General features: G+C 39.0%; 2 protein-coding genes across 6 annotated transcripts in view; both read left to right on the top strand.

Moving 5' to 3' along the window:
• Positions 1-6064, top strand: part of MOB3B (MOB kinase activator 3B) — a 221331-nt gene extending 215267 nt beyond the window's left edge. Inside the window, exon 4 of the mRNA XM_040481428.1 lies at positions 5971-6064. Within this exon, the coding sequence (XP_040337362.1) occupies positions 5971-5982 (12 nt within the window). The 3' untranslated portion in view covers positions 5983-6064. The remainder of the gene's footprint in view (positions 1-5970) is intronic.
• On the top strand, positions 188-26600 carry EQTN (equatorin). 5 transcript variants are annotated; one of them, XM_040481417.1, is made up of 9 exons: positions 188-416; positions 5971-6120; positions 13413-13712; positions 17395-17481; positions 19666-19755; positions 21075-21125; positions 22451-22516; positions 25500-25653; positions 26130-26600. In XM_040481417.1, exons 1-9 carry the CDS (start codon positions 401-403, stop codon positions 26407-26409), a joined length of 1194 nt encoding a protein of 397 aa, XP_040337351.1. In that variant the 5' UTR covers positions 188-400; the 3' UTR covers positions 26410-26600. The 5 variants fall into 5 exon arrangements, with proteins under 5 accessions (XP_040337351.1, XP_040337354.1, XP_040337350.1 ...); XM_040481416.1 differs by lacking the exon at positions 188-416 and adding an exon at positions 2639-2711; XM_040481420.1 differs by lacking the exon at positions 5971-6120 and having other exon boundaries at positions 195-416.

Genomic DNA, 26600 nt, shown 5'->3' with positions numbered 1-26600 from the left:
AAAAAAATAATAAGCATTTAAAAATAAATAAAGGCACCTCTTGCTTTACAGACTTCTATTAAGACATTATAACTACGGTGTGTTTACTGTGTGCCAGGTGCTGTGCCAACTGATTTACATGTGTTACCTCACTGAATTACCATATCGACTCCACGAAGTAGTTACCATAATTTCCCCCATTTTATAGATGAGAAAACTGGTCTCGAAGAGATTAAGCAACTTGCTCAAGGTCAAACCAATAGTTAGTCAGAGAGTGGAGATGTAAACTCAGATCATCAGACTCAACTCAAAGCCAGGACTCTTAATCACCACACACCTCTCCTGTGGCGGCCCTTTCGGGGCACCTAGGAAGGAGTAGAGCAGCTTGTGAGGAGGTAGATGCCCATTCAGAGCAGCTGGAATGGAACCAGGACAAGGTAAGGACCCACCAAGCTTTCCTGGGTGTCGCTGGTGCAACTACTTTGCAGAATTAATCTGGAGGGGCACTTCTGACGCTGAAGAACAGAATGCGTTCATTTTAGTTAGTAGGCATTTACAAAGTGGATTACGTCAGAGGCAGGAGTATTTGTCATCAGGGCATGGGCGAATAGAACAGAAAGCTACAGAGTATTAATCTACTTGCATCTACACAAGTGAGGTGAGTCAAGAGCCAAGCAGGAGTCTGACGTCTCAGCAGAGGCTGAACTGAGCAAGCGTCTCCCTTAGTTGCCCTGACAAAGGAAACGCTTCTCATTAATATGATATCCTCATATGGAAAAGCACATGCATTCAAAGTAAATGGTGAGTCAGTGCAGAGCAAGAAGGTCAGGGAGGAGGCTGGGAGGGAGCTGGGTAGCAAATAAAAGATCAGACCATAAGGGAAAGAGTCTCACTTATGTACTGAAGAGGTGATGTCTTCAGGGCTTCTTAGGTTCTGAGACCTGTCGCATAGGGTGATGTCAGTACAAATAATAAACTTTGCACCTGTGGCTTTGTGTTGCCTCACTTCACCTGCCTGATGCCCTCTCTGCATGAAAGGACAACCCGAGGGACCAGAGTGGGCAGGTCTGTAAGAGTCACGTGCAAGTGGCCACTGCCGGGCTCTCTTTGTTCCATTAGTGGAACAGGAACAGGACAGCACAATCCTAGTAGGTCTGTAGCACATTCCCCACGAGTTTTCATGCAGATGGCCTTTTGCCAACATTCCCAACTTAGTCCCCAAACTACTTAGACCTTCAGTGTATAAAATGGGTTGTTACAAGACATTGTACCTATAAAATTCATTAAGGAGCCCCTCACAAATATTTTTTGCAACATTTATTTTTGCACCTCCTATGTGCTAGGGTCTGGGGATCCAGCAGTAAACGAGATACACAGAGTCTCACAGAGCTCATATTCTAGCAAAGAAAGACTTTCAGGAAGCAAATACACAGGCAAAGGTTTCTTTAGGATTGTGACAAGTTCTCTAAGGATAGGCTCAAGGCACTGTAAGAACACACTAGGCTCAAGGTACCGTAAGAACAGGAAAACCTGACCTGGTCTTGGGTCTGAAAAGGCTTCCCTGGGGGAAGCACATTTAGACTTATACCATCAAGTTTGTCTGGAGTTAGCCAAGCAGGTAGAAGGGAAAGAGACCTCCAGGCAAAGAGGGCAGCATGGAGAAAGACCCTTGGGCAAGAACAGGCTTGGCACATTTGAGGGGCTGAAAGAGCATCTCCGTAGCTATGGCCCCATGAAGGAGGCAGCATGGAGCACGCATGCAGCTGAATAGGGAAGTAGATCACAGAAAATAAGCCTGTCCGATTCCAACACCCAGAATAGATGTCCGTCCTCTGAGAAGTAGTTCCTTGTTTCTCTCAACACCGTGAGTCATGTAACGAAAAGACTGGTTTTTTGTATTGCTTGCTATGAAGAATAGCAATTGTATGCCAACCTTGAACATGATCATGGGACTTTACAGGTGCATTTTAAGCTGTTTCCTGCTTAACTGGGTCCCTGTCTTTGCTTTTCTCTTCCCAACCCTCACCCCCATATTTTATTTATGCTCTGCAGTTATATCCTGTGCCTCTTATACACTTCCTAAAATCCTTTCTGGGATAAGATGGGCCAAACAAAGATCACATAAAATCAGTGTAAATGTTATAATGACTTGTTCAGTCAGCCTTGGTCACTGCCCAGGTTCCCAGTTACATTCGAACACGCCCACTTCACATTCCCACTTGGAGGGCAAATCATTTAACTGCAATCTATATCTAGAGGCCTCTAGTTTTCATTAAAAGACTAGTTAGTATCTTTGGTCTTTTGACTGTGTGAATTACCCTTTAGAAGATGTAAACATGGATAATCACTCCAAGTTGAATGAGAAGATATGAGCTAGGGGCAAAAGGAATTAGAACAGGATTTGGGACGAAGGTGATCACTGAGAAGAAAGTAAGAGAGGATAGTGTTCAACAATACAGAATATTTCTGAACCCACTAAATCTCAAGGTAACTACATTGTTACTTCCCTCTTCGTCTTCCTGAAAATACCCATCCTTAAATCCTTAGGTCAAACACAGTAGGCATCTGTGCCAGGGTGGGGTGGAGGGAGTCACAATGGCCCAGAGCTCAAGCAAGGTGAAGAGGGCATTGGAGTAAGAGGAGTGGGAACCGAATCAGAGTCAGGAGGGAATCCATGGTGGGAGAGGATGTCCTGGCATGGGCTGTTGGAGCCTGGAATTCTTGGAGAAATGGTTGGTTCTAGGGCTAGGGCAGAGAAAATCCAAAATGACTATGGAATAATGAGCATCAAGAACCTGGAAAATGTTCATATGCTTTAAGGTAGAAATTCCACTTTTAGGAATTTCTAAAGGAAATAATCATAAATGCTGAAAAAATTTTAGTCATAACTATGCTCATTACTTCATTGTTTATAATAAGGAAAACTGGAAACAACCCAAATTACAAACAATAGGGCAAATGACCCAAAAAAGTTATGAATATTCACTAAGTTGGATGTCTTCTAGATGTTGAGTTTATGAGAATGAGTTTATTATAATTTATAATGTTAAATTATAAATTCAACATCTAGATCCAGTTTGAGCACAAGCTCTGAGGTCTGGCTCTTCACTGCAGCCTTCTAGAAGCCCTTCTGATATATCTTCTGTATGCCAGCATATATCAGTGCCTTGAGGTGGGGTTGGCCTTCTAGCTGATTCAAGACCTTGACTCCTGCTCTCAAATACCATCTGTCCTTCAGGGTTTATACCATTTAGCCCTCCATCTACCACCCATCCACCATCATCACCTTTTGTCATCCTCCAAACCTGCCCTAATTCACCCATTGGCACCCATTTCCCACTTCCTCTTGTTCCTCTTGTAGGGAACTTCCTTGGCCACATGGGCAGTGCATACAACAGCTTGGTCTCTCAGTTTACGTGACATCCCAATGCCAATGCTCTTCCCCTCTAATCTAATTTAGCAATCTGAAACCATGCCCTTGGACCTCATTACCACACTGCCCTGTTTCAGCTTTGAAATGTTAAACTCCCAGACCCCACTGTAAATCTCTTCTTCCACTCTTTTCTTAGTAACCTCAATGTTCTGGCCCTTCTGTTCTAATACACCCACCCTGTTTCTCTGGATCATTGGATAGCCGTTAATTAGCAATGTCCTTATGACATAGGTTAACTGGAAGTTTTAAACGTAGCATTTAAACTACGTTTAATTAATTGTAACAATTAATTGTAATTGTTTAATTAGCAACGTAATTAAACAATTTAAGCATGTCCACATTACATGCAATCTTTCCTTGCATCTTCTATTATGCCATGAATGAAAGATCTAATTTTAAATCCAAGTGTTTAACATCAACACTTTCTTTTATGCAGTGGGTGAATTTACTATTCAGATTTAAGTATTCAAATTAATGTTTTAAGAAAGGTTTTGGTGGTTATGTTCATGGATGGCAACAACTGATTTGTGCTTTATGGAACTTACTGGTGTTTAATAGAGTCTGTCAAAGATTAGGGGGCACCTGGGTGGCTCAGCCAGTTAAGTGTCAGACTGTTGATGTCAGCTCAGGTCATAATCTCATGGTTGATTGTGAGATTAAGCCCCACATTGCATCAGGCTCTGCGCTGATAGCGTGGAGCCTGCTTGGGATTCTCTTTCTTCCTCCCTACCCCTCCCCTGCTCATGTTCACTCTCTCACTCAAAATAAATAAACATTTTTTTAAAAGATCAGGATGAGTTGACAGTCTCCAAAAATATATGTTGGGTCATTTCTTAATATTTGTGTATCTTCCACTTTATTACCTAGTCTACTTATATTAAGTTTCTGAGTAGGAAACTGATATGTTTTGCCTCTTAAAAAACTGGATATATGAAAATATTACCACCTCTAATCCTTTTAGGCATGAAGAAAAATGATCTGTATAGAAATTTTTGAAGTAAATACATTCAGGAATAAAATTCAACCCAGTAAATGACTCAAATACCTACTTGGTGTAATATTTAATTTACCCATTTTCCAGATGAGCAAATTCAGGGTCAGAAAGAGTTGACTTGTCCAGGATCACACAGGTAAGAAGGGATAGAGCTAAGACCCAAACATATGTCCTCTTACTCTGGGTTCAGTGCTCTTGCAGGAGAAAACACCAAAATAGGAGAGGAGCTTGTAATCTAGACACAGTCAACAAACATGAAAACATTTAGGAACTAGAACATAATCAGAGGTTATGAATTATATCTAATGACATTCTTGGTATTAGAAATGGTTCCTTTTCAGGGCAACCTTTAAAAGTCAATGTACACTCGTGGGGTTTTGTTTTATTTTGTTTTGTCTTGTTTTAGGAAAAGGCTCTATTTTGGGTAATAGAGTATTTACATTTGTGGAAAGGTTAACTATAGCCTAAAATGATGATGACATCCAAAGAGGGCATATTCAGTTTCAGTTTTCCTAACATCTTCCCAAGAACCCAAAGGAGTTTATCTAGTATTATCTGCTAGGGTTGACGTAACAGGGCACACTGAGCAGCTTTAACACCAAAAATGTGTTGACTACAAGTCCTCAAGTCTCGAAGTCCAAGATCAGAGTGCCGGCAGGACTGATTCCTTCTGAGGGCTGGGAGGAAGAATCTGTTCCACGCCTCTCTCCTAGCTTTGGGTGGTTTGCTGACAATCTTCGGCGTTCCTTGATTTCTACTGCATCACCTAATCTCTGCCTTCTACTTCACATGGCATTCTCCTTGCATGTGTCTGTGTCCAGCTCTCCCTTTATTATGAGCATTCCAGTCATATCGCATTAGGAGCCCACACTCCTTCAGTATGACTTCCTCTTAATGGATCACATAGATGGTGACCCCATCTCCAAGCATGGTCACATTCCAAGGTACTAGGGGGTTAGGACTTCAACATATGAATGCAGAGGAGGAGGCGTGTCTCAACCTGTAACACCTAGTAATATGTTGTAAAAAGAGTACTGATCATGGGACAAAGGACAATTGGAATTTGTTTTTTAACTTAGTTTCACCAAACACATTGTTTTTAAAAAAATCTGCCATAGCTGCACTCTGCCAGTTCCACTACCTGTAGAGAGGGTTTGTCACATCAGAAAATAAACATAACCGTCCTGGGAGTGCACGAGGATTTAGAAGAGAGAAAGATAGATGACAAAAACACAATTTTGTTTGTGTCATTAGGAAGTGCTTCGTTGACTTGTGGCAGGTAAGTGATTCCTGAACTCATTTTCAAGCACTTGATGTGCCATGCAGTGTGTCATACTCTGGGCATACCGTAGTCAACCTGTTTCTCCAGCTGGTTCCTTCTCTCTGCCACACCAGCTACAACTGGTAATTCCACTGGATGCCATCTCTCCCCCCACCCCGGGAACCTCTGTCTCCTGAGTTTCATCACGGCTGGGCTCCATCATGCAAAACTGTGATGGTCTACAGCAACCTGGTGCGTGCCGACTTCAGCTGTGTCTCCTTTTCTATGTTTGCACCTTGTTAGATACCAAAGTAAAGAACTGCAGAGGCCTTCGAGCCCTTTATGCACATCTCTTCTCCCCCTCCCATTGCTCAGAAGAATGGGCCAGAGAGCCTAAAGAAAACAGTGCTGTAAACAGGACCAACTTTGATCTTGACCATCTTTTCTTTCAGGGTAAGTCCTCTCTGCTTCCCTTCATCCATTTAGGCAATTACATTCCTAGTCAGGTGCCCCTCTAGTTCGTCAGGTATGCCCAGTAGAGACACCAGGTTGGAATTAATTTGTGAGCCTTCATTTTGCTGAAAAAACTTTCAAGTCTTTTCAAATTTGTTTAGTTTTTTCCTGATGCTTCTGTAATTTTAATTAGGAATATTCTCTAATGCCGAGAGGCTATCTATCAATAATAATTAAAATTGAGAGAGGAGGATTAAGTGATCCTTTAATATCACGAAGAACAATATTGTTGATACTGTCCATTTGATTTAGGCTTCTATTTCTTATTATATAAGCTATTATATGAGAAAAATATGGATAATAATAATTTTATTAATATAAGTATAACAACATAATTAAGCCCTTTTCTGACTACCTAAATATTAGATTATTTTTTCTTTTTTTTTCAATATATGGAATTTATTGTCAAATTGGCTTCCATACAACACCCAGTGTTCATCCCAAAAGGTGCCCTCCTCAATACCCATCACCCACCCTCCCCTCCCTCCCACCCCCCATCAACCCTCAGTTTGTTCTCAGTTTTTAACAGTCTCTTATGATTTGGCTGTCTCCCATTCTAACCTCTTTTTTTTTTCCTTCCCCTCCCCCATGGGTTTCTGTTAAATTTCTTAGGATCCACATAAGAGTGAAAACATATGGGATCTGTCTTTCTCTGTATGGCTTATTTCACTTAGCATCACACTCTCCACTTCCATCCACGTTGCTACAAAGGGCCATATTTCATTCTTTCCCATTGCCATGTAGTACTCCATTGTGTATATAAACCACAATTTCTTTATCCATTCATCAGTTGATGGACATTTAGGCTCTTTCCATAATTTGGCTGTTGTTGAGAGTGCTGCTATAAACATTGGGGTACAAGTGCCCCTATGCATCAGTACTCCTGTGTCCCTTGGGTAAATTCCTAGCAGTGCTATTGCTGGGTCATAGGGTAGGTCTATTTTTAATTTTCTGAGGAACCTCCACACTGTTTTCCAGAGTGGCTGCACCAATTTGCATTCCCACCAACAGTGCAAGAGGGTTCCCATTTCTCCACATCCTCTCCAGCATTTGGCCACTCTGACTGGCGTGAGGTGATATCTGAGTGTAGTTTTGATTTGTATTTCCCTGATGAGGAGCGACGTTGAGCATCTTTTCATGTGCCTGTTGGCCATCCGGATGTCTTCTTTAGAGAAGTGTCTATTCATGTTTTCTGCCCATTTCTTCACTGGGTTATTTGTTTTTCGGGTGTGGAGTTTGGTGAACTCTTTATAGATTTTGGATACTAGCCCTTTGTCCGATATGTCATTTGCAAATATCTTTTCCCATTCCGTTGGTTGCCTTTTAGTTTTGTTGATTGTTTCCTTTGCTGTGCAGAAGCTTTTTATCTTCATAAGGTCCCAATAGTTCATTTTTGCCTTTAATTCCCTTGCCTTTGGGGATGTGTCAAGTAAGAAATTGCTACGACTGAGGTCAGAGAGGCCTTTTCCTGCTTTCTCCTCTAGGGTTTTGATGGTTTCCTGTCTCACATTCAGGTCCTTTATCCATTTTGAGTTTATTTTTGTGAATGGTGTGAGAAAGTGGTCTAGTTTCAATCTTCTGCATGTTGCTGTCCAGTTCTCCCAGCACCATTTGTTAAAGAGACTGTCTTTTTTCCATTGGATGTTCTTTCCTGCTTTGTCAAAGATGAGTTGGCCATACGTTTGTGGGTCTAGTTCTGGGGTTTCTATTCTATTCCAGTGGTCTATGTGTCTGTTTTTGTGCCAATACCATGCTGTCTTGATGATGACAGCTTTGTAGTAGAGGCTAAAGTCTGGGATTGTGATGCCTCCTGCTTTGGTCTTCTTCTTCAAAATTACTTTGGCTATTCGGGGCCTTTTGTGGTTCCATATGAATTTTAGGATTGCTTGTTCTAGTTTCGAGAAGAATGCTGGTGCAATTTTGATTGGGATTGCATTGAATGTGTAGATAGCTTTGGGTAGTATTGACATTTTGACAATATTTATTCTTCCAATCCATGAGCACGGAACGTTTTTCCATTTCTTTATATCTTCTTCAATTTCCTTCATAAGCTTTCTATAGTTTTCAGCATACAGATCTTTTACATCTTTGGTTAGATTTATTCCTAGGTATTTTATGCTTCTTGGTGCAATTGTGAATGTGATCAGTTTCTTTATTTGCCTTTCTGTTGCTTCATTATTAGTGTATAAAAATGCAACTGATTTCTGTGCATTGATTTTGTATCCTGCAACTTTGCTGAATTCATGTATCAGTTCTAGCAGACTTTTGGTGGAGTCTGTCAGGTTTTCCATGTATAATATCATGTCATCTGCAAAAAGTGAAGGCTTAACTGCATCTTTGCCAATTTTGATGTCTTTGATTTACTTTTGTCGTCTGATTGCTGATGCGAGAACTTCCAACACTATGTTAAACAACAGTGGTGAGAGTGGGCATCCCTGTCGTGTTCCTGATCTCAGGGAAAAAGCTCTCAGTTTTTCCCCGTTGAGGATGATGTTAGCTGTGGGCTTTTCATAAATGGCTTTGATGATCTTTAATATGTTCCTTCTATCCCGACTTTCTCGAGGGTTTTTATTAAGAAACGTTGCTGAATTTTGTCAAAGGCCTTTTCTGCATCGATTGACAGGATCATATGGTTCTTATCTTTTCTTTTATTAATGTAATGTATCACGTTGATTGATTTGCGAATGTTGAACCAGCCCTGCATCCCAGGAATGAATCCCACTTGATCATGGTAAATAATTCTTTTTATATGCTATTGAATTCGATTTGCTAGTATCTTACTGAGAATTTTTGAATCCATATTCATCAGGGATATTGCCCTGTAGTTCTCTTTTTTTAATGGGTCTCTGTCTGGTTTAGGGATCGAAGTAATACTGGCTTCCTAGAATGAGTCTGGAAGTTTTCTTTCCCTTTCTATTTCTTGGAATAGCTTGAGAAGGATAGGTATTATCTCTGCTTTAAACGTCTGGTAGAACTCCCCTGGGAAGCCATCTGGTCCTGGACTCTTATTTGTTGGGAGATTTTTGATGACTGATTCCATTTCTTCGCTGGTTATGGGTCTGTTCAAGCTTTCTATTTCCTCCTGATTGAGTTTTGGAAGCGTGTGGGTGTTTAGGAATTTGTCCATTTCTTCCAGGTTGTCCAGTTTGTTGGCATATAATTTTTCATAGTATTCCCTGATAACTGCTTGTATCTCTGAGGGATTGGTTGTAATAATCCCATTTTCATTCATAATTTTATCTATTTGGGTCATCTCCCTTTTCTTTTTGAGAAGTCTGGCTAGAGGTTTATCAATTTTGTTTATTTTTTCAAAAAACCTACTCTTGGTTTCGTTGATCTGCTCTACAGTTTTTTTAGATTCTATATTGTTTATTTCTACTCTGATCTTTATTATTTCTCTTCTTCTGCTGGGTTTAGGCTGCCTTTGCTGCTCTGCTTCTATTCCTTTAGGTGTGCTGTTAGATTTTGTATTTGGGATTTTTCTTGTTTCTTGAGATAGGCCTGGATTGCAATGTATTTTCTTCAGGACTGCCTTCGCTGCATCCGAAAGCATTTGTATTGTTGTATTTTCATTTTCAGTTGTTTCCATATATTTTTTAATTTCTTCTCTAATTGCCTGGTTTACCCACTCATTCTTTATTTAGTAGGGTGTTCTTTAACCTCCATGCTTTTGGAGGTTTGCCAAACTTTTTCCTGTGGTTGATATCAAGCTTCATCGCATTGTGGTCTGAAAGTATGCATGGTAGGATTTCAATTCTTGCATACTTATGAAGGGCTGTTTTGTGACCCAGTATGTGATCTATCTTGGAGAATGTTCCATGTGCACTCGAGTAGAAAGTATATTTTGTTGCTTTGGGATGCAGAGTTCTAAATATATCTGTCAAGTCCATCTGATCCAATGTATCATTCAGGGCCCTTGTTTCTTAACTGACCGTGTGTCTAGATGATCTATCCATTTCTGTAAGCAGAGTGTTAAAGTCCCCGGCAATTACCACATTCTTATCAATAAGGTTGCTTATGTTTGTGATTAATTGTTTTATATATTTGGGGGTTCCCGTATTCGGCGCATAGACATTTATAATTGTTAGCTCTTCCTGATGGATAGACCATGTTAATTATTATATAATGCCCTTCTTCATCTCTTGTTACAGCCTTTAATTTAAAGTCTAGTTTGTCTGATATAAGTATAGCTACTCCAGCTTTCTTTTGACTTCCAGTAGCATGATAAATAGTTCTCCATTCCCTCACTTTTCAATCTGAAGGTGTCCTCAGGTCTAAAATGAGTTTCTTGTAGACAGCAAATAGATGTGTTTTTTTTTTTTTTTAATCCATTCTGATACCCTATGTCTTTTGGTTGGAGCACTTAGTCCATTTACATTCAGCGTTATTATTGAAAGATATGGGTTTAGAGTCATTGTGATGTCTGTAGGTTTCATGCTTGTAGCGATGTCTCTGGTACGTTGTCTCACAGGATCCCCCTTAGGATCTCTTGTAGGGCTGGTTTAATGGTGATGAATTCCTTCAGTTTTTGTTTGTTTGAGAAGACCTTTATCTCTCCTTCTATTCTAAATGACAGACTTGCTGGATAAAGGATTCTCGGCTGCATATTTTTTCTGTCTAGCACACTGAAAATCTCGTGCCAATTCTTTCTGGCCTGCCAAGTTTCAAAAGAGAGATCAGTCACGAGTCTTATAGGTCTCCCTTTATATGTGAGGGCACGTTTACCCCTTGCTGCTTTCAGAATTTTCTCTTTATCCTTGTATTTTGCCAGTTTCACTATGATATGTCGTGCAGAAGACCGATTCAAGTTACGTCTGAAGGGAGTTCTCTGTGCCTCTTGGATTTCAATGCCTTTTTCCTTCCCCAGATCAGGAAAGTTCTCAGCTATTATTTCTTCAAGTACACCTTCAGCACCTTTCCCTCTCTCTTCCTCCTCTGGAATACCAATTATGCGTAGATTATTTCTCTTTAGTGAATCACTTAGTTCTCTAATTTTCCCCCTCATACTCCTGGATTTTTTTATCTCTCTTTTTCTCAGCTTCTTCTTTTTCCATAATTTTATCTTCTAGTTCACCTATTCTCTCCTCTGCCTCCTCAATCCTAGCCATGGTTGTCTCCATTTTATTTTGCAGGTCATTAATAGCATTTTTTAGCTCTTCCTGGCTATTCCTTAGTCCCTTGATCTCTGTAGCAATAGATTCTCTGCTGTCCTTTATACTGTTTTCAAGCCCAGCGATTAATTTTATGACTATTATTCTAAATTCACTTTCTGTTATATTCTTTAAATCATTTTTGATCAGTTCATTAGCTTTTGTTATTTCCTGGACGTTTTCTTGAGGGGAATTCTTCTGTTTTGTCATTTTGGATAGTCCCTGGAGTGGTGCGGGACTGCGGGGCACTTCCCCTGTGCTGTCTTGAATAACTTGCGTTGGTGGGCGGGACCACAGTCAGACCTGATATCTGCCCCCAGCCCACCACTGGGGCCACAGTCAGACTGGTGTGTGCCTTCTCTTCCCCTCTCCTAGGGGCGGGATTCACTGTGGGGTGGGGTGGCCTGTCTGGGCTACTTGCACACTGCCAGGCTTGTGGTGCTGGAGATCTGGCGTATTAGCTAGGGTGGATCGGCAAGGTGCACAGGGGTGGGAGAGGCAGGCTCCGCTCACTTATTCTTCAGAGGTCCGCTTCAGGAGGTCCCTGTGGCACCGGGAGGGAGTCAGACCTGCCGCTGGAGGGATGGATCCGCAGAAGCACAGCTTTGGGGGGTTGTGTGGTGCAAGCAAGTTCCCTGGCAGGAACTGGTTCCCTTTGGGACTTTGGCTGGGGGATGGGCGAGGGAGATGGCGCTGGTGAGCGCCTTTGTTCCCCAACAAACTGAGCTCTGTCGTCCGGGGGCCTCAGCAACTCTCCCTCCCTTTGTCCTCCAGCCTTCCCGTTTTCCGAGCAGAGCTGTTAACTTATGACCTCCCAGATGCTAAGTCGCACTTGCTGTCGGAACACACTCCATCCGGCCCCTCCACTTTTGCAAGCCAGACTCGGGGGCTCTGCTTGTCCGGCGGGCTGCCCCTCCGCCCCGGCTCCCTCCCGCCAGTCCGTGGAATGTGCATCACCTCTCTGCCCTTCCTACCCTCTTCCGAGGGCCTCTCGTCTGCGCTTGGCTCCAGAGACTCAGTTCTGCTAGTCTTCTGGCGGTTTTCTGGGTTATTTAGGCAGGTGTAGGTGGAATCTAAGTGATCAGCAGGACGTGGTGAGCCCAGCATCCTCCTACGCAGCCATCTTCCCCAGGTCCTAGATTATTTTTTCAATCAGTATGTGAGGTAAAGGTGGGTTTCATTGATAAAAATGTTTTAAGGAAAACAAATATTTTATATTTCATGAAGGATACAGGTCATATATATATATATATATATATATATATATATATATATATAAAAGATGAGTTTCAAAACACTTTTCCTAAAGAGTTATAGTTAAGGTAGTCCATGAACCAGAACTGGCAGGGCATATGGCTTGAATCTTGGTATCTCTAATTGGTTTTTAACAGATACTTTGCTGCAGCTATCCAAAAGAACACATAATATTGTAATGCTCTGAAAACCAAAGCATGTTCTCATTTTGTTAGCAACAATATTCATGGTTCTTTAAAATCCAGGGACTAACAATTCACATTATTTCATGAAGATATATTTCTTAATTTTCAAAGAAAGTCTGATAATGGTTTCTTTTTAAAAAACTAGAAACCACCAGAGTACCAAAGATAAAATAGATGTCAGATTGAGTCACAAAGCTTTTGGAAACTCCTACCCGACATTCTGACCTCCACTTGGCAGTGACATCATAATGACCTAGCTAGTTGTCGGATCTGCTGGGCAACAGAAAGGAAACCCTGAGGAGACGCAGTAGATAACTGGATAAATCATATCATTTTCCCAATGAATTTTATATTGTATATTTTTGTATCTGGGGTTTTTTCCTCACAGCTCCCCAATATGACTTCCCATAATGATGGTGAGAGTAAGTATTTAAAGATTTTACAGAAATAGCAGATAAGATGACCCATTACCCTAGAAAATTGGTATGTGACAGTTTTCTAGAGGTCGATGTAAAGTTTATCATTGGAAATATGGCATAATGTACATTCTAAATCTCGGCCTCAAATCCTTTGTGAAAAAATGTAGCTGAAAAGGGGAAAGTAGTAAAAGAACTCAACATATTTCTGATCATGCTTTTTACAGAGTCTGGGGACATGATGTTATCGGAAATGATGCTACCTGAAAAACAAGGTAAACAGGCACTGGAAAATAAGGAACCACCGGAAAATAAGGAACCGCTGGAAAACAAGGAACTGATGGAAAATAAGGAACCGCTGGAAAACAAGGAACCACCAGAAAATAAGGAACCGCTAGAAAATAAGGAACCTCCAGAATATAAACCACCGGAAAATAAGGACCCACCAGAAAATAAGCCACCGGAAAATAAGGTGGATACTCCTGCTAATGAGAAGAATGGCAATTATTATAAAGATATAAAACAATGTAAGTCTTTAAAGTTTATAGCAATACATATGCAAAAGCTAGTTATTCTGGTTTGATTTATTTTAACTCTTTTTAAAACTCTATCATTTTATTTCCTACATCTTAAATTCCTATTTACCTTCTAAATGTTTCCATGTGTAAAATGAAATTTTTATTTTCTATCACTTTGTTTTCATGAGACACTATGAAGTTTAACAAGATTCTTTCAATAATGGTCTGTAATTAACAGAGGGCACGTGGCATTCTGGTGATTTGCAATTGATCTAATTGTATGGTTTTTTGTTAACCAAACTTTCTTTGGAGGTGTGTATCCATTTTCTAGGGCTGCTAAAACAAAGTACCACAGACTGGGTAGCTCAGAGCAACAGAAATTTATTCTCTCACAGTTCTGGAAGCGAGAAATCCAAAACCAAAGTTTTGGTCATGCTATACTCTCCCCAAAGCCTCTAGGGAAGGATCGTTCCTTGCCTCTTCAAGCTTCTGGTAGCCCCAGGCATTCCTCAGCTTGTCACGAATTCCCATCTCTGCCTCCATCTTCACATGGCACTCTTGCTCTGTCTCTCTGTCCATTTCCATATTCTTGTAAGGACACCATATCAGATGAGGATCCCAACCTACTCCAGAGTGACTCCATCTTTTTTTCCCTGCCCTACCCTACCCTACCCCACCTTACCCTGCCCAGCCCTGTCCAAGGCGGCCAGACTAAGAAGCTGACTTCATCTTGATTAATTTTATCTTCAACAACCCTATTTTGAATTAGGTTTCATTCTGAGGTGCTGGGGGTTCAGACTTTTGGAGGGGGGGCAAAATTCAATTCATGTCAAGATGACTTTAAGATGTTTGGAAGGTCCATCAAACTTCAGTTTATTCATCATTACTCATATGGGCTTTCTTTCCATCTCCTTGTAAGGTCCACCATTCTAAAAAGTGAAAAAGTTCCTAAGAAACTCTTGTTAAGAATAAAAACAGGGGTGCCTGGGTGGCTCAGTCAATTAACCGTCCAACTCTTGCTCTCAGCTCAGATCATGATCTTGAGCTTTGTGGGTTCGAGCCCCATGTGGGGCTCTGTGCTAACAGCATGGAGCCTGCTTGGGATTTTCTCTCTCTCTCTGTCCCTCCCCTGCTCCCTCTCAAAATAAATAAACTTTTTAAAAATGAAAAATAAAAAAATTAAGATTAAATCTAATTATCTTGGGATTCTTATTAACATTAATCAAATTAAAAATAGAAATACAATCAAGATATAGACATATATACACATGTACAAATATATACACTCAAGTACTTTGATCACAATAATGTGTAAGTTGTATTTCTATTTTCTCTTTGATGAATCAATATCTGTCTTTTGTAGGTGCAAAAAACACCTGATGCTCAGAGAGGTCAATTGCCAGGTTTCATAGCTACCAAAAGCAGAGTCAGGAGGAGTGGGATCTAATCTGTCCAGGATCAGACCGCCACTATGGTGTGCACATGGTTCAACCATTCCCCTTTCAGGATGTACCTCTGGAATCAACCAGAGGGTATAAATCAAGAGCCTGATGATAACTTTGATTAAAGAAAAAAATCATTCTTACACACACAAATACATACAAAACATAAATGAAATCTTACCAAAAATGTGTCAAGATTTACTTTTCTCATTTAACACCTCGAGCTCGTTTCACATCTATCCACTAGGTGGATACCTAGTACTCCAGAAAATGATGTCCCATAATTGAGCCACTATCTTTTTTAAAGAATTAGATTATGTGCAGTTTTTCCCTTGGACATTCTTCTCATATATGCTTAAGTGTATCTCCCTTTAGATAGATACCGAGTACTGGACATTGCTGAATAAAAAAATGAATCTTTAAAAATATTGATAGATACCACCAAATTGCCCTCCAAAAAGCATCTACCAATTTATTTATTTATTTGTTAATGTTTTATTTTTATTTTTCACAGAGAGAGAGAAAGAGAGAGAGTGAACAGGGGAGGAGCAGACAGATAGGGAGACACAGAATCCAAAGCAGGCTCCAGGCTCTGAGCTGTCAGCAGAGAGCCCGAGGTGGGGCTCGAACTCACAAACCGTGAGATCATGACATGAGCTGAAGTCGGACGCTTAACCGACTGAGCCACCCAGACACTGCCAAAAAGCATCTACCAATTTATAGCCTCCAAGAATGCTCCACAATCTTACCTACAATGAAAATTGTTAACCATATTTTGTGAATATAAATGAGAATTTTCCATGACTATTTTCATTTGCATTCTGATTACTTATGAAGTTGGCATTTTTCTCTGTATTTTTGGGATATTTTTATTCCTACTTCTATGATTTGCCTATTCATATCCATGGCCCATTTTTCTATCAGGTTGTATTTTCATGTATTTGTAGGGGCTCTTTTATGTTTAGCAAATTGTTTTTGCTATAGTAATAGTTAACAGGTATTTTCCCCCCAGGCTATTGCTTATCTTTAAAACCTGTTTAGGTATCTTAATCACAGAGAAAAATTTTAATTTTATGAAATCAATGTTGATTATTTTTTTTAAAAATTTGTATTTTGGTTAGATAGGTCTTATTCAATCCAAGACAAATTATTTTCCTATTTTTTCAAATGATTTCATATTTTTGTCTTTAACTTTTAGTTCTTAAATCAGTTATCTTTGTATATGGCATAAAATAGGCATGAAACTTTGTGTTTTTCAAGGAGGATTGCCTAATATTGAACACCAATTCCCTACTTATGTGAAACCCATTTAATATATACTCTCATTTGAACTTGGGTCAGTTGCTACCTTTTTTATTGTTTCTTTGATCTGTCTTTCCCTGTAAAAATACCACTGTGTCTTAGTTTCTATACTTTCATAACTTACAACATACATGTTGGGCTTTTGCTTCCTTTTGCTACATTTTTCCATAGATCTAGCTCAGAAATTCCTCAAAAATCATGATACATTAATGGGACTGTGTGTGTGTGTGCATGTGTGTGTATGTGTAAGCATGAGTGTAAGCCTGAGTGGTATGACGAATGAATAGATGTGTATGTACTAAACATACATATGTATTCACGTACATATAAGATTTTCTGTCATTTCATGAGATTTTGGAAAAAAGAGACATGTATATATATTCATATGTCAATGATTCAGTCAGCCATCTTGATCCAATCTACTCTTACTCTGGGTGGTTGTATCCATTGGTTTTGAATTATAACCAACCCCACTAACAACTTTTAAGAGCAAGATTCTTTATGTACATATGTAAATGTGAACATGTATGGGAGACTGTGATTGTTATTGTTATTGAAATATATGCTGTTTAAGCTATTCTATAATCTAACAGAAGGTTCAGGGGCAAACTAATGCTTCTTACTTGGCTTTTGATTATATCAATACAGTGATAATAATATACACCTACAAATCTACTTTAGCACTTGTTATAATTTCCTCAATAATTTCTCCTTGGAATGTTATTTAATATCAGGATACCAATTTGGCTTTTTCCCCCATGAATTTTATTTTTAAACCATGCCCCATTTCCTCAATTTGTAGATGAAGAATATCTCAAATACTTTATTATTCTTTTCTTGGAATTAGTACCTTTGTTTTAAGAAAAAAAAAATCAGATGAGGAAAAATTTAAAGGAACAAGAAGTAACTTAGCTAGTTGCTGAAAATATTTGATCTTGTGTTTTTAGATGTGTTCACAACGCAAAATGTAAATGGCAGCCAGTCTGAAATATCTGTGAGAGCAACAACCGATTTGCAATTTGCTCTAAGAAACTGTAAGTACTGAAAGTAGTGAAAACCACCACTGCAAATAGGAAGAGCCCTTAAAGCAAGATTTCAAAATAGCTCTGGAGAGTATCAAGTAGGAAAAAGGTCTTAGTGGAGCTAGTGTCAGAGAATCCTACCTCCAAAATAAGGAGACTCCATACCCCTTGCACTAATAAAGTTAGAAGTCAAGGAGGTTCTTGCATTTCTTAGCCTCATGTTTTTGGTTTTCATGGAAAGATAAATGACTAAATGTATAGCTCTATAAAACAGTATGTCGTTCTTAAGCCCACATTTTTTTTTAAATTTTTTTTCAACGTTTTTATTTATTTTTGGGACAGAGAGAGACAGAGCATGAACGGGGGAGGGGCAGAGAGAGAGGGAGACACAGAATCGGAAACAGGCTCCAGGCTCCGAGCCACCAGCCCAGAGCCCGACGCGGGGCTCGAACTCACGGACCGCGAGATCGTGACCTGGCTGAAGTCGGACGCTTAACCGACTGCACCACCCATGCGCCCCCTTAAGCCCACATTTTTATTCCTTTCTGCTTATACCTTCAACTTCAAATGTTCTTATTTCTTTTTTGTGTCTTTCCACCAAGCATAATGAATTTGCTAAATAAAGCTGTTGCCAGCATGTGAGTCTGGAGGCCATTAACAGTCTCCAAAGTACATATACATATCTATATGTATATGTTTAAAGATATACATATCTTTCACCATGAAGTGTTGGCAGCTCAAATCTATAAAACCCCCAAGCATAAAACAGAAGACAAGGAAAAGAGGATAAAATTAAATAGAGAAGAGAGAATGTGTCTGGCTCTGGCAACTTTAATATTGGGAAAAGCCAGACTCAGTAATACCTAATTGTTAATAAAAGCTATTTGATAATAATGGAATATTTTGAGCAATTCCAAACCTTGGGAAATAAATTAGGGACATTTCAAGGGCATGTGTTAATTAAACACATGGGCACAATTAAACACAAGGGCATGTGTTAATTAAACAAATCACTCACTTTTGTTTGTATACACCAAACATCATCTTAAGTTGTTTGGGACAAGAGACAGAAAGGCAGGTCTTAGACCAAGTAGCTCAAATTCCTTAAGAGATGGATTTTTGAGGACCATAGGGCCCATGAAAGAAATTGCAAAACCTAATTGCTATTCCCACAATTCAGGTCTCCAGAGTATTGTCAAAGAAAGTTGGATAGGGATAAGGAATTGTTGCCATTTAAAATGGGGATCTGACAGAAGGAATTATGCTAACATGGTAGGGACATTCTAGAGGAGCAAGCCCCTCAAGAAGTTGGAACTCTGCAGAAAATTTTTGACTAACAATTGGAACTAGAACTGTGAGGGCAAGGGGGCAATCCACATGATTTTTTGCCAAAATAGAGTATGAGGGTTCTATAGCAGACCTCGGGGATTACTTACCAATTTTGTTGGAGTCCTGCCTGAATCATGTCAAGTCTGGAAACAGATTCTCTTTTCCATAGCTTTCTTGCCAACAAGGTACCTGTCATGGTGCTGTTGGTAGCCTCAGTCCGAATTAACTCTGTCTCTATGTAGAACTTTTTCTATAGCGAGATTGCCTGTACTTCGTGTGGAACTTCATTAGTGCCTGCATTAAACAAAATTGACTGAAATGGCCACCATGGGAGGTGGGGAGGGGTGGAAAACGTCTCGGGTCACAATTGTTGCCAAATACACTCTTACTGACATTCCTCCAGAAGAGGGGCACATTATAGACTGAAATACATAGTAAATCAGGCCTGAAAACCCTTGATTTTGTTTTGAATAGTAAAGGAAACGCTTCCCATTTACAAGGATACTGATGTACCTTCCTCTTCCACGTCCTGACACTGACCAGCAACCAAGCTGTTCTGGGCTGATAGTATCACTTCAAGTTCTGCTCAGAATACCATCTGGTATTTACCTCTTTTACCTCTAAAAGAAGCTTCTGGCCCCACAGTACCAGCTTTTCCTCTTTCCCACAAATTATAGGCGTATTAATCCCTTCTCAGGCAACCCATTTTCCCAAAACTTTATTCTTCAATGCCTTCGTCTTTCCCCTCCTTTACGATATCTCAGGAAAATGTCAACATCTTTCTCTTTTTCTTCTATCTTCCATTTTTTAGCTTAAAAAATATGCCTAATCACAGACGTTGTCAATATTTGTATGTGCTTTTCCTAGATAAACTCCTCAATGAAACAACTACGTCATTTCCTGGGAAAGCCACCAGTGAAGAACATGCTACTGAACCCCTTCAAAAACAATATCGAAGTATTAAAGTTTCTACACATTAGTCATACCTGGAGCATATCATTATATGATTTAATTTAAGTCTCATTACTCTGGATGTCTCATAAAGTAATAGCGTGCTATAAAGAACTTACACAGCTGCAATTTAAAGTCACTTGAAAATCTTTGAAACAATGGAAGTCTGAGTCCATTTTTAGACTTACCTGATGAAGGGAGAGGGTGTGAGCTCTTTTTAAAATAAAATCTATTTTAACAAAATGTATTACACTTATATTTATATTCAACATATAAATATATTAAATACATTTTAATATTATTTTAAAAACAATAATGTACAAGTGTATATCTGCTTGAGGAATAAATTTATTTCTAATTAGAGTCAATTATTAGTGTTTCCCAAAATTATTGGTGGGGGGTGGGGGGCGGTTGGTAGTGAGAGGTTTCAAAATCAAAATCATCATTTATCTCTCCTGCTGATAATATTGTTCCTTATGAAATATTTGTGAAAACATAACCCCCAGGATGGCTCTCCTCTAAGGTCTTGAACAAGTGGTCTAATTGAAGACAATGGACCTGTCGTTACATGAAACCCTATTTTCTCCAGTTCATGCAATCCAAGTATGTTTCTCACGTGACTGTTGTGAATTAGTTTGCATCTCTAACACTACTAAAACAAACAACTTAGTCATCTTTTTTATATATTTAGAACTAGAAAATCATCCTAGTGATATCCTTTCTTAAATATCTTTAGTAATTTACTACTAGGTTTGGGATCATGTTCTAGTTACTAAACCAGGCGTTTAAATCTGAAACAATCTGACCCCTGGGAAAGGTGCAAGTTTCTTCTGTGGTCCCATTTCCCACCCACATTCTTCACTTCAGACTACCTGAGGCTCTTAGAACTCACCAAATCTGCTCACGACTCTGACTTTGTTCACAGTGAAATAACCTCACTCTTCCCTTGTTTGCCTAGCAAACAATTTCTAGTCCTCTAAGACTACATTGGAGCATCGTCTCCCTTTCGAAGAGTTTCCGGCCTTTGCAGCTGGTTTCTATGTGCACACCACTTGTGTGTTTCTATTGAAGCCCCCGTTATCCTGCAACATAATGAATAGTGATTTTTGTCTGTCTCCCAAACTGAGGGTGTGTTCCTTCAGCATAAGGTCCATGTCTTGTCACTTTTGTAACTTTAGTGCCGACCACAGGGTCTGGAACATGGTAGGAGCTCAAAGTATAACTGTTACATGACCAACAGAAAAGTGAATAAATGTTCTATCCTAAATTTACTAAAGCGAACTCACCTTACCTAGTTATCCTGTTCTATTTTGTTTTTTAAACAGGACGAACCAACCATCCAAATGAGCCTGCATTTTGGACAATGTTAGCTAAAGGTAACGACTATTACCTAACCTAATAGTCGTTAGGTAGCTGAGAAAATGTTTTGGTTTTCTAAAGTCTTATGCAAGAAAGCCAAGACCAGTGTAATTTTGTTCTAATGAGTCAGTTCTAATATTAAGGATTAATGTTAGAATTAATTAAGAATTAATAAGTCAACATTTTGCTGCCATTATCATACATAATAGCAAATGCAAATCAAAACCACAAAGTTGACCATGTCCTGCATTTTCTGATTCCCTCTCCTAAATGTTTATTCTCCTATAAATATTGCAGCCTTGTCATTCAATTTATTTATGCTTAAAAATTTTAAGTAAGGCTCTTGCTCAATATAGTCCCTCTCTGTGTTTGAAGCAATTTGCCCATAAGCACATGGAAATGTGTGAATAAATGCAAAGTATATATCAAAATATATGCAAGCATCTGTCAAAATGCATATGTAATATGTATTGCATATGTCAAAAGCATATAGGCATACATGAATAAATGTAATGTGCATTGATATATATGCATGTATAAATGTATATATCATATGTAGATGCACACATGAGTAAATTTAATTCATGTGGCATACACATATATGTACATTGTAGACATGAAATATATACATACACAGTTGATCCTCATTATTTGCAGATTTTGTATTTGTGAATTTACCTACATCTAAAGAGTATTTGTAACCCCCCAAATTACTTTCGTGGTCGCTTGTGGACATGCCCAGAGCAGCAAAAATTTTAATTGCCTGACACTCAATGTTCCCAACTGAGGTAAAACAAGGAAGGCAATTCTCTGCCTTCCTTTTTTTAGCTTTTACACTGTAATTAAGTGTCCTTTTGGTGGTTTACTTAGTGCTGCGTGTTTTGCATGTTTGTGCATTTTGTTGGTGGTTTTGCTAATTAAAATGGCCCCTAAGTGTAGTATCAAGATACTGGTTAGTATTCCTAAGCACAAGAAGGCTGTGATATACCTTATGGAGAAAATATGTGTCAGATAGCAGGCATATTTATGATGCTGTTAATCATGAATTCACTGTTAATGAATCAACAATATATATTAAATAAAATATCATTAAACAGAAACACAGAGAAAACAAGGTTATGTATTGGTTGGTTGATGAAAATGTGACCAGAGGTTCACAGCAACCTAACCTTGTATTTCCCCTAGGGGCAGCAGTTTGGTATTCACTAATTCAGTGTTCACATGACTTTATGGAACATAAGTGTCATGAATAATGAGAATAAATTCTACACATTAAACGCACGCACAGTAATTTTAGGAAGTTAATTTTGTTTACCTTAACGCCAATTTATTGTTTTAACAGCTTTAAATGCAACACCAACAGCTGAGGAGCTTGAGGAAAAAGATCAATTATTTCACCCAATTCCACGTAAGCACAAAACACTTCAATTAAATGGATGCATCAATGCCAGCACACATTTTAGTGTGTGACTTCACTGTGTGGCAATAGTGTTTTCCCCAGTAATGTGAAGTGTATGTGAAAGGGTAGCACGGTGGCTAACACTATATCAGAGAGGACAGTTGCTGTTTTAGAAAAGCAATTGTCCCTAAGCATTATTCTCCAGGTACCATGTTGGAGAGGGCTATTTTTATTTTCCCGTTTTATAACTTCTATTCCTAAAACAGATAAACCAAATGGGGGAGTAGGCAAGTGAATCATATATAGAACACAGTTTGTTTTTTTTTTTAATTGATAGACTCTATGTTCAGAGCAGTTTGGGGCTTACAGAAAAAAAATGAGCAGAAAGTACAGATTTCTCCTATATTTCCTCTACTCAGTTTTTCCTATCATTATCAACTTGCATTGGTTTAGTACGTTTTATAATTTACAAGCCAATGTTGATACATTACTATTAACTGAAGTCCATAGTTTACATTAGGGTCCACACTTTGTGTTGTACAGTTCTGTGGGTTTTGACAGATGCATGATGTCATGTGTCCACCATTACAATCATACAGAGTAGTTACACTGCCCTAAAAATCCCCTGTGCTGCACCAATCCATCCCCTCTGTCACTAATCCCCGGCTACCAACTGCTCTTTTCACCATCTCCATATTTTTGCCTTTTCCAGAATGTTCTATAGTTGGTAACTATAGTGTATTGACTTTCACAAGGCTTTTTTCACTTGTTAATATGCATTTAAAATTCCTCCATGTATTTTTGTGGCTTGATGGTTCATTTCTTTTTATCACTATTTAACATTTCATTGTCCACACAATTGGACAATGTACAATAAATTGTACCAATATATTTATCCTTTCACCTACTAAAGGACATCTTGATTACTTCCAATTTTTGGCAATAATGAATAAAGCTGCTATAAACATTCATATGTAGGTCTTTGTGTGGACATAAGTTTTCAGCTCATTTGGGTCAATACCAACAACCGTGATTGCTGGATTGTATGGTAAAACTGTTTAGCTTTGTAGGAAATTACCAAACCGAATTCCAAAGTGGCTATACTGTTTTGTATTCCCACCAGCAAGGAATGAGAAAATTCCTGCTGCTGAATGCAGTCTTGTAGTTTTCATTAATGGATTAGTCGTATTTATATGAGTAAAAGAACTGATTTCAATAGAAAATGTCACAATAAGGCAATACATTAATATACCCCCAAAACCTCTGTCCTACAAATAAACTACTGGGAAAAAATTGCACCTGGTAATACATCTAAGTCCTGACAACTCTCTTCTGCATTGGATTATTTGTAATAAATACAGCCGTTCGCCTTGCAGTGTTTAAAGAGAATGAAGAGAATTCTTTGTTTAGAAAAATTGTATATAGAAATGACAAAGGCTGCATTACCTTAGAAATACTTTGTCTTTCCAACTAATTAGATTGGGCATGGTTTATTTTCTGTCATGTATTTAGTACCTATTACATGCCAGGTGCTTTACATACATTATGTCAGTTTTCACAGCAACTCCATGAAGTTGGTATTATCACCATTTCACAGACAAGAGAACTGAGGCTGAGAGAGAAAACCTGTCCATACTTGTAATTAGCTTTGTCATAATGTCCAGTGGTTGAGAATTCCAAACCCTTCTCTAGTTTTGACCATCACCTCAAAAAACAAAATGTACTACAAGTACACCTCTTTATAAAAAACCTTTTAAGGAGTAGCAAAGCAATTCAGGAGCACAGCCCATTTCAACATCATTTGTTTGATCATTCCCAAAGTAATCTGCCTTGAAGTCAAGATAATCAATGATAGTTGTACATTTCACTCTACTTGGTCTAAGATCGTACTCTGACAATTAACAGAATGAGAGAATACAGACGTGGGAGCTTGTCACTGCTTATCCAAAACATCAATACCTAACAAATAATGAAAACCTTTGTAAGTTTTGGGTGGGAGAAAGCTGGGAGAAGAGAGAAATAACAACATGGTCATTTAAAGTCGCATTAAATAAATGGCTATTAAGTGAGGCATAAATTCAGGAAAATATAAAATTTGGCAGTAAAGTTATATTTTCATCAATAGATTTGATATCTTTGATAGCTCTGGGTCTGGACATGATTTTTATCACATAACTTATTTTAGAAAGCAGTAAGTTTTCATTTCTTTTTTTTTTTTCAACATTTATTTATTTTTGGGACAGAGAGAGACAGAGCATGAACGGGGGAGGGGCAGAGAGAGAGGGAGACACAGAATCGGAAACAGGCTCCAGGCTCTGAGCCATCAGCCCAGAGCCCGACGCGGGGCTCGAACTCACGGACCGCGAGATCGTGACCTGGCTGAAGTCGGACGCTCAACCGACTGCGCCACCCAGGCGCCCCTCATTTCTTTTTTTAACATCATATACATTAGGTTTGATCTCAGTAATAAAATGGTAAATTCATTTCTTAAACCTCAGTACACCATCCTTTTGGCATCAGAGAAAAATCAATGCAGTTCCCAACAGTAAAATTCTATCTTTCTCTGCTGAAGGACTAACCCCTGTTGTTTGAGTCCATCATATTTTCAATAGTCATCTTTCCAGTGGTTTTTATCAGGGAGGAAGATTCCTATATACACATTTTAGCACCTGGTAATGTGGGTTTGAAACCAGATTTTGCCACTTAATAGCTAGGTGCCATGGGCAAATTCATAAACTTCTGTGATCCGGTAAAATGGAGCTACGAACAGCTCTTCCAGGACTCTAGTGAAGGTTTAAAAAAAAGTGAAGGGCACTTAGCCATAGGATGGAGCCTACAGTCTTCTCTGCATGGTATATGAGTAGTGGGCGTGAGTAGTGACTACTCAGGATGGCGAACGCTTTTCTGCAGTTGCTCTGCTATCCTTACTTCTCCAGGAAACATGCTGGACTCGGTTACTCTTTCCCATTGCCTTTTCTTTCTTTCTTCTCAGACTCTGATTTGAATGCCATAAATGAAGATAACATGACACAGCTACAGGAAATCAAGTTAAAATTAATGCTGGGCATCTCCCTGATGACCCTCTTCCTTTTTGTCATCATCTTGGCCATCAGCAGTGCCTTGCTGTACAAGGTGAAGACAATGAGGTAAGTCTGCAGACCTCTGGAGTCTTTGTAACAGGTGTGATATGAAGCCCACACCCTCCTTTCTTTAGTAGGCTGTTAGGAAATGCAGCTCCCAAATTTATCTGTAAGATACGAGCTTAGGCTCCATTTCCTCTATTCAGAAAGGAGCATGGGGCTGTCTCTCAGGGAGAATTTTTCCCTAGTATTTTAGTCATCTAGAGATAAAAATAACACTAGTCAATCGAAAAGGATATAGAGAATTTAGATATGCATTCTTTTTTCTAGCTTGGGAACAAAAGAACTATGACCTCTGTTCTCAACAGCACATCTACTTAGGGTCTAACATTTTTTACTTATTTATATGGCATTATACCAAGTAATTGGACAGAATTCCAATTCCATATTGTTTCAGTTTTTGTGATGCCTTTCTGAATTGAGTTGAGCTGCAAATGTATATGTAATTAGGAACAATTCTTGATACCTGTTTTCTTTTTCAGTTATAAAAGTCCAGTTCTAACCGAATACTCCGTCAACCCAGAGCTGGCAACTCTGTCTTACTTCCACCCGTCAGAAGGTGTATCAGACACATCTTTTTCTAAGAGTGCTGACAGCAGCACATTTTGGGGTACTACATCTTCAGAATTGAAAAAAGAAGACACATTGTCAAAATCTAGAACAACGGACATGATTTCCACAGCCTCAGATGATACAGGCATGAATGATGAGTCAGATTTAATTCAGAGTGAGGAACCAAGTGAAGAAACTCCCACAGATTGAATAGACATTAAGTTTGAGTCAGAAAGCAATTTCTTTGGGACTCTCATTAAGGTCATGACTTGGAAACTCTGCTGAGGAATTTAAATTTTCTGATGTCTGAAAAGGAGGACGTATTCAATAAAATTGTCTCAGCCATAAAAGTTTTATAATGGAAAAAACACAAGAAAATAAATTAAGGTGTGGAAAACTCA

Source organism: Herpailurus yagouaroundi, unplaced genomic scaffold (genome assembly GCF_014898765.1).
Source record: "Herpailurus yagouaroundi ecotype Mexico unplaced genomic scaffold, PumYag 160, whole genome shotgun sequence".
In the NCBI taxonomy this organism is placed as follows: Eukaryota; Metazoa; Chordata; class Mammalia; order Carnivora; family Felidae; genus Herpailurus; species Herpailurus yagouaroundi.
The sequence above is the reverse complement of the archived record's forward strand: the minus strand, read 5'-3'. Positions and strand labels throughout refer to the sequence as shown.

Coding starts and splice junctions, on each gene's coding strand:
- EQTN (XM_040481416.1), top strand. CDS start 2,654: ATGGTGGGAGAGGATGTCCTGGCATGGGCTGTTGGAGCCTGGAATTCT. Junction 6,121..13,412: donor TGACCATCTTTTCTTTCAGG/GTAAGTCCTCTC, acceptor TGCTTTTTACAG/AGTCTGGGGACATGATGTTA. Junction 25,654..26,129: donor TACAAGGTGAAGACAATGAG/GTAAGTCTGCAG, acceptor TTTCTTTTTCAG/TTATAAAAGTCCAGTTCTAA.